Source organism: Elaeis guineensis, chromosome 1 (assembly GCF_000442705.2).
Source record: "Elaeis guineensis isolate ETL-2024a chromosome 1, EG11, whole genome shotgun sequence".
Taxonomy (NCBI): Eukaryota; Viridiplantae; Streptophyta; class Magnoliopsida; order Arecales; family Arecaceae; genus Elaeis; species Elaeis guineensis.
This window is the reverse complement of record NC_025993.2, coordinates 151818996-151827984: the sequence shown is the minus strand read 5'-3', so window position 1 is coordinate 151827984 and position 8989 is coordinate 151818996. Positions and strand designations below refer to the sequence as shown.

Sequence of the window (8989 nt, the reverse complement as noted above, 5' to 3'; positions counted from 1 at the left end):
TATATTTTAAATTTCAATCAAAATTATAATTTTAATTTATTTATTAATTTCAAATTTTAAAAAATTAATTTTTCCATTATTTTATGATTTTTTCCTTTTTTTTTTGTGGGAAAATTTGAAAACGTCATTTTGAATGGCGTTTCTTCTTTTTTTTTTTTTTGGATGATGCCACCGTGGAAAAGGAGGGTGACGTGGAAGGGGGAAAAAACGCCATTCAAAATGATGTTTTTCTCTTTTGCATTAGTTTGATAAATAAGTTTGATTTTGATATATTTTGATATTTAAGTTTTTTTTTATATTATTCTGGAAAAGAGCTCTAGCATGTGACCATTAACTCAAGCCTCGATGTTTTGCCTCTCTTCGGTTTTTGGACCATGCACTTTATTGTCATTGGCATTGTTTGAAACCAATTTAAACAAGTTGGAAATTTCAAGGGACCCCTGCTTGTGTTGCTTGTGTTGAGGATTGTCGCATGTCCAACTAAAATTTTATTTTATTTTTTTTATGTATCTAATTTGAAACAAAATTTTATTTTTAATATTATTTTATTTAATTATTTTTTTAAAAAAATTATTAGTATTTATGTCCTAATAGATCTTTAATTTATAAATCAAAATGGGAGTCAAATTTTCATCCATATGGTGGTCTATTTAAAGAGATTTTTGATGCCTTCTTTGTATATGAAACTGAACAACGTGGAAAACTATAGAGAATAGTGTAGAAAGAAAGAAAGAGAAGAGATTATTTGTACATATAGAGATTCCTTTGTAAAGTATTTTTGTGAAGTTTTAATATTTATTTATTTTTTAATAAAATATTTTTCTCTTTTAATTTTTTTGTTCTTCCACATTTATTTCTCACGATTCTCTGAAAATATTTTTTCATTTGATGTTTGTTTTGGATCTTGGACCAGTACAATCAATCTACTATATGTAGCATGCCGTTTTATATGGTATCAGAGCAAATGTTTTGATATTTATGGTTCAACATGATTTAGAGCAATAGGCTTGGAGAGTGATTGAGCGATTTGAGATTTTGATTAGATTTATTCATAGCACAATTTTTTAGGGCAGCGACTTGATTATTAGTGATTCCATGTTCATAGCTCGAGGTGGTTGAATAATTTCTAGTAATTCTTTGTGTGGTAGTACAAGTATTTGAACTCTTATTTGATGATTCAAGAGATGAATCATTATCGTCGATGCTATTATTGTTTCTATTAATGGATTTGAATATGAGATGCCTGATCTTACCAACGTTAGTAAGGTTACTTTTACTATACCACTTCTCTTCATAAGTTAAACAACACTTGTTATGCATATTGGAATGCTCTTGTCAAATTTTAGTTAAAAGCTAGATTTATGAGATATTTTGGATGAGCAAAGATAATACCAACAAATGAGATTGTAAGAAGAAAATAGAATCTAAAATCTAGAAAGATAATATGGATTTCTCAAATTGTAATTGATAAAAAAAATTATTTCTATATTCAAGATACAAAAGAGTCAAATGAAGCATGGGATATTCTTGCAGCTATCTACTTAAATTTTGGCACTATGAAAAATCCCAAACAAAAATTATCTAAAGAGTGAATTCTGGTTCCAGATTTTTTTAAAAATTTTGAAGAAAAATAAAATAGAAATAGAAAGGCCGGATTAGTTAGAGACTGGATCAAGTTCTAAAATTCAAAGCATGACAAGATTGATCAACTTGAGAATCAATCAGTCCAAAAAAATATCTTGAGCAAAAAAAAATTGATCAAATGACCACCACATCAAGTTCACAAGAAATTATATTGAAGAATCCATGGATTTTGAAATTGCTCAAAAAGAATCAGATAATGCTATAGTTGATTCGATTATAGAGATTGCTAATGAGGAGTCAAGTCATACAAAAAAAATCCTACGTTGAAGCAATCCAAAATTTAAATATTTTTTGTAAAATTTAGTCAGCTAGCCATGAAGATGAAAAGTTAGATGATCTCAAAATAACATTAGAGATAAAGAAACAGAAAAATATGCTTAGCAGAGATACCAAGTATTTTCGACCCACCGTTCCATATTTCTCTCTCTATCTCTCATTCATGGGGATGATCAAGTCCGTCAAGGCTCGCCAGATCTTCGATAACTGTGGGAATCCCAACGTGGAGGTGGATTGCTGTCTCCGTGATGGAACTTTCTGCAGGGCTGCAGTTCACAGGGAGCATCGACAGGTATATATCAACTTTGGAGTTGAGGGATGGAGGGTCGGATTACCTTGAGAAAGGTGCCTTCAAGGTTATTGAGAATGTGAACACTATCATTGGACCAGCATTGATCGGGAAGGACCCTACTGAGCAGGCTTGGATTGATATTTTTATGGTCCAGCAACTTGATTGGACCTCTAATGAGTGGGGTTGGTGCAAACAAAAGCTTGGTGTAAATGCAATATTGGCAGCATCATTTGCTGTATACAAAGCAGGAGCTAGTGTGAAGAAAATTTCTTTTTACCAGCATATGGCCAATTTTGCTGGAAACGAGGACTTAGTTTTGCCTGTGTCCGCATTCAATGTCATTAATGGAGGAAGCCATGAAGATGGGAGTAGAAGTATACCATCATTTGAAGTCTGTCATCAAGAAAGAGTACGGACAAGATGCCACTAATGTTGGAGATGATGGTGGTTTTGCTCCTAACATTCGGGAAAGCAAAGAGAACCGTAAGTTGTTAAAAGACTATACATAAGGAGTTGATTCCATGTTTAGAAAAAATCAATTATGTGTGGTACCTGAGGCTCCCCAAATAGGGACATGTGGATATGATTAATTTTTTATTTTTGATTTTATTTATGTATAGATAGCTGTCGTTGCTTATCATAAATATAACTGATAATTTGATATTTGTTGGGATGAGCTAGATGCTCGAAGGAATTTCGATATCATGATCATAGAGTCAATGTCAAGAGGAAATACTACAGGACATCATCATCTTGGATACATGTATCGTAGAGGACGAGCCAATAAAAAAATTATTGTTTGAACCGATAAATTAGCTCCGTTATTTAATTGTTGGTTTGACAAATTGTTACGTTTGGCAATAATGGTGCTTTATGATATTGACATTTGAACTTCACAACGAGAGGAAATATTGAGAATCATTATATGTTCAACTAAAATTTTATTTTTTATATATCCAATTTGAAATAGAACTTTATTTTTAGTATTATTTTATTTAATTATATATTTTTTTAAAAATTATTAATATTATATTTTAATAGATCTTTGGTTTGTAAGTCAAGGTAGCAGTCAAACTCCCATTCATATGATGGTCTATTTAAAGGGACCTTTGATGTCTTTTTTATATGTGGAACTATAGAAACCATGTGGAAAACCGTAGAAAATGATAATGGGAAGAAAAAGAGAGGAGAGATTATTGGTGCGTATAGAAATTTCTTAGTGAGATAGTTTTGTGAGATTTTGATATTTATTTTTTTTGAATAAATTATTTTTTTTAATTTTTTATTCTTTCACAATTTTTTTCTTACGATCTCCATAAATATTTTTTTATTTGGAGTTTATTTTGGATGTCGGATCGGCATGATTGATCTATAATATGCAGCATGCTGTTCTGCAGCTTGGTGGTGAATTATTATACCATAGATATAATGACAAGGGGAAGAAAACCACCGAGAGCATTTATTCTTTAAAGAGATGCTTAATAGTCAAAAATAATAGGTCGATCAAGGTTTGATTAATTAATATATGCTTGATACTTGGAAAAGCCAAGTTCGACCACTTGTCACTTATATAAGAGACTGTATAAAAAGTTTTTTTTTTTTTTTTTTTTGTTCAACTAACTTCCTAAAGGAATTTTAGGGGACAAGAGATAGTTATTTATTCAGGTAACCATTAGTACAAAGAAGGGTATTACTGGGACGATGAACCAAACCAAAAGAGGGTAGTTATTGCTGGAAATAACTATCAACCTGCCTCATAAGAAAGGAAAGAGCTTTCATTTGAGATCGCCCTCGCAACTTAAACACTACGACAGTTCAACACTTCCCCTCTAATTATAACTAATTCTTTTCTTAGCCTACATATATCTTGAATTACAATCATATTGATCAAATCCATTTTTTCCCATTTCTCTTTATTTTAGTAACAATTACTCAAGGTGTGTTAAAAAAAAAAAATTAGAAAAATGGAAAGAAAACTCCTTCCACCAATCCAAACCAAGGTTGATCGTGAGAGGAACAATTAAAATATGAAAACATGTAACTTTTTTTGTATGAGATCTCTGTGCAACAGTAACACGACTCTTAGGACATACTGAATTACCATCAAGTTAATAGCGAATGATGAAAAAAATTATCATTATCATTATAAAGTGATGTCAAAGAACTCTGTCAAATAATAAGGTATGAATGTATTGACTTTGGTTTGGAGTGCTTCGCAACAACTATGGTTGAAAAATAAGGACTATTTTTTTTTTCGATGAAAATGTAAGCACATAATTGGGGACCAAAATCTAGAGTGAAACATGCTAATCTGTGGACTCCTTTTCCAGGCAAGGATGTCTGTAAACTCCAGGTGAAACCTCATTCCAATAGTTCAGTGGTAGATCAGTATAAATAATCATTATGAATGGTATAAACTTCAATTTAAAATCTGAACTAGAAGACTGCAGTAGCTCAGTGGGAACCAAAAAGTAGAGAGGCTGTCAACATACATGTCAAAGGAACAGAAATGTTATCATCTACAAAGTCAGAAATAGGGAGAGATTCCACCACAGTAGCTGCCAAAGAAACCACAGCTACCCTCTCGACTGCCTTGTTCCAATCCAAATGGAAACACCCAAGTGCCGAAAAGTAGTAGAGCATCCTATTCCATGAAAATTTGATTTTGACTTAGTAAAATCATCAAATTTAATCATATAAAACTTGGCAAAAGAAACCCATGAGAATATAAATCAGAGAACATGGGATAATCACAAGGACACACCCAATGGAGAAGAGGAAACCAAATATAAACATCGAAATGCTGCCGATCCAACTCTTCTGCCTGTTGTAAGGAAGCTTTGTTGCTCCATACCTTCTCCCCAAAATATCAGCAAATCCTGCAAAAATTACAACTGGCATCCAATAATATCTGGAAAGCCAAAACAAAAAGCTGATTGGTGAAAGAGATTACCATCACCACCACTCATCATAGCCAGTGACACAACACCAACAGGCGACTCACGCCAGAAGACCACGGAACAAAACATCAGTACCATGACATAATAAAGAGGACCTCGAAGCAGTTCCCTGCAAACAACCACATGAATGGTACAAATATACAAAAGATAAGGAGGATAGATGTCAATGGATAATAAGATATTACTCAGGTTTTCCTTCTCGAGTAACTGATTTGATTAGGCCTTCATCGGTGAAAATACGCAGGCCATAAGTAACAAGCCTTATGCAATTTACAAGAGGAACAATTGCAGCAAAATATCGTGCCTCAGTTGAAGAGCTGCATATAAAGAATGGCATGGTTGAAATGGATAGAGACTTCACAGTAATGAGAGATGATTTTGATGGCCGGAGCAAGTAACAGGAATATGATAGCTTTTGAAAATTGAGTGCAAGGAATACCTGAAAATTGGCCAGGAGGACATGAAGAGAAGCCCTGATAATACATGGACGACCTTTCTACTCAAGCTCTGCTCTGAAGTGGAGATGAGTAAGGAGTACAGCTAAAGAAATCCTTACAAATCCAGTTTGATAGTTTAAGCATGAGTACAGCTAAAGATATACTACGGATGATGGGATACACTATATTTTGACTTTCTCTTTTCTCATCATCATCTTTATCCTCTTTTCTATTTTATTATTATTATTTTTTGCAAGGAGATATTTGGAAGAAAATTTTCATACTGCAAGGCTAAAAATGCAACAAAACAACCAATGAGACAAGTTCATGTAGTATTATTCTGTGGTATCCATATCAAGGTTTGTAACAACAAAAAATAAACATGCTAACATGTGAGACCAGAAAAACATTAAACCAAGGACCGCCGAATCGGAATTGGAGCCCGTGCCAGCCGAGTGGTGGTACGATTCAATATGGGTCCGTACCATTCCGTGCGAACCGATAAGGCAGAGAAAAGGAGAGGGAGAAGAAAGAGAGGAGGGGGAGAGAATGAGAGGAGAGGAAGAGAGGCCTCCGACGGCCGTCGGAGGACCCAAGGGCGACCGAGGCGGGAGGAGGGCGGAGGCTCTCCTCTCATGCAAAACAGGGGTTCACCTCCGCCCTCCTCTCATACGAAACAGGGGTTCGCCCCTGTTTCACAATTTTTTTTTGGGTTTTACCATGCGAAGTTGGCAATTGCCCTCCTCTGGCCTCAGCCACCCTCAGATCTCTCGGCATGGGCTCACTGGCCATTAGAGACGTTGCGGCGATGGTGCTGTCGAACAACCAATAAGGCTCTCCCCCTCTCTCTCCTTCCCTCCCTCTACCCTTATCGAGCTCAACAAGATCTCGAATGGCCTTCAGCAGCTGCCAGAAGCCTTATCTTTCCCTCCCTCTCCTTCTCTCCCTCTCTTTCTTATCCCTCCGTTCGAGACGGCTGCTGTGCCATTTTGTATGCTGGAACCAGATCGATACGATTCGGTACAGCCTGTCCAGTTCGAAACGGTTCAAAGAACGGTGCATTAAACCCTCAACTACAATGGTGCATTAAACCCTCAACTGCTCTATAGGCCAAGGGGATAAAGCAAAACTATGATTGGCATTTGTTGAAATACATTATCTCAACACCATTGACAGAATTTACCATGTCTTGGTGGCTCTTGTCGAAGAAACTTAAGAAAGACCACTTCAAGGCGATCTAACTTCATAAGAAGAGTATTAAGCTTCAAGTGTCTCCAGTATTTTGTTCTATTTTTGTCAGCAGCTGCCTCTATCAACAATATCTTCATGAAAGCATCACTTGATCATATTTTACAATATTACCATACCAGATCGTATCCTTTTAGAAAAGATATAAATGATGTACACCAATACTTTCAAATTAGCAAGAATACAACATTCATAAAGGTTATCAAAACCCCTGGATATTGCAGCATTTATTGATCAAATATTTTGGTGCTGTAACCGCCTACAACATGTTTAATTTACAAATAATATTTAAAGAAAAATATATAGGTAAATTATGCATCAAGTTTGTGCCTTTCTGCTTGGCATAAGTAATTAAATTCTCAAGTGCTTCTTTCATACACAATACCAACACCTAGACTGAGAACCAGAAAATGACATTTGGAAAGAGATCTGTGCCAGTGTCACTCACTAAAGAAGGACATTTTAATTTAATGGAAAATCTTAGTAAGTCGGTAATTATCATACTAGGTTAGGAGGAGCCTGTGGTGCAGGGTTGAGGTGATGGACACATACTTAGGTATTGCACCAGAGTACATGCCTGTGCTTGCTCTTGAAGCAACACCAGCTATATATATGGCACTGGAAATATTCAGCACATGATATATCAAATATGTTATGTTTCCAATAAATGTATAAGTGACCAACAGAAATCTTAGAATGACAAAGTGCTTATAGAGAAATTAGTGAGTCCAGCGAGTCACAGAGGGCACTCTCCAGAATTTAGCCTTACAGATGCATGAATCACTAAGTAGAGTATCGGCATGAAGAGGTACCTAACATGACGGAATCAACCACCAAGGATTCATAAAGCCTAAACCAAAATAAGTACTAACTCAAGGTTCATGGTTTCATTGCCATGGGTCATAATAAATACTGATATACACAAGAAGGCTTCTTGGTACATGTTTTTTATAAATGGAACAACATCAAACATTAGCTTATGGAAATCAGAGTACATGGCTAGAATATTAATAGGATAACATTTTGAAAATTAGTAAGACAAAAACACAATGCACAAATATAGTGTAATTCCTCAAACAAGTTAACTTGACAGCCTTAACCTCCATCCTAGTTCACTGCAAAAAAAAGATTAGGATAATTGCACCAAATATAACTGTGGATGCAGCAAGAACAAAGCACTTTCTTCATTTCTACACATTACTTCTTTCTTCTTCCAACTCTTTCCCAGTGTCTCTAATCACCACATCAAACCGAGCCCACTTCTCCACACAAAAAAAGAACTCTCTTAAAATCTGTTTTCTCAAAAATAAAAGGCTAATATCTAATTAAGCTCCAACAAGTCCGCTACTGAACTAGCAAATCACTAGCAGCAATTCAGAAAGACCTATTACTAAAAAAAGCAAACTTAACCAAATTTATAAGTTGCTATGCCATTAAAAAGGAGACAAAAAGGTAAAGTGGAGGAGAAACGAAGACCCGTTCGATGAGGTTCCGCTCGGTGAGGGTATCGAAGGCGCGGACGAGGGAGTAGGCGCCGGCCAAGACGAGGGCCGTGGCCCCGCTATCCTGCATCAGCGCCGCCTGCGCGGGCGCACGCCGCGCGGGCGGAGAAGGCGCGCGGGAGGCGAGATGGGCGAGGCTTTCCGGAGGAGTAGGGAGGGAACGGAGGAGAACGGGGCGAGGCGGAGGTCAACCGGGAAGAGAGGCGTTCCCCGGAGAGCTCTCGAGCGGAGGAGAGGTCGGGGAGAGGATACGGCGTCCCCCGACCACATCGCTGTCTCTCTCTCTCTCTCTCTCTCTGTTTGCGTGCTGGCTGAGCCCCCGCATAAACTACACCACTCAGAGAGCCGTTGGCCAGCATCGTCCTTTTTTTTTTTTCCTTCGCAAAGCCAGCATCGTCCTTCTTGTCAATTTTTGTTTCCCCCAATTTAGAGAATAGATCCGTGAACATGATACGGATAATATTCATTGAATTATTTTTATATACGAGTCAATTCTAATATAAATAAAAATTTAGAGGATCAAATAATATTTATATTTATTTTTTATATTCATCAAAATAAAATAAATATAAATATAAATAAATAACTATCTGATCTATAATCTAATGTTTAAATTTATCTATAATTTTA

At 36.0% G+C, this 8989-nt stretch overlaps 1 protein-coding gene and 1 pseudogene across 1 annotated transcript; one reads left to right on the top strand and one right to left on the bottom strand.

Moving 5' to 3' along the window:
* Window positions 1-1686: 1686 nt before the first annotated feature.
* Window positions 1687-3004, top strand: LOC140854820 (enolase-like; annotated as a pseudogene).
* Window positions 3005-4585: 1581 nt separating this feature from the next.
* On the bottom strand, window positions 4586-8716 carry LOC105033444 (probable phytol kinase, chloroplastic). The gene is given in 7 exon segments (XM_010908263.4): window positions 4586-4856; window positions 4977-5091; window positions 5166-5281; window positions 5358-5489; window positions 5612-5679; window positions 8334-8452; window positions 8455-8716. Coding segments are annotated over 7 exon segments (915 nt in total). The 5' UTR covers window positions 8630-8716; the 3' UTR covers window positions 4586-4666.
* Between the last annotated feature and the right edge of the window lie 273 nt (window positions 8717-8989).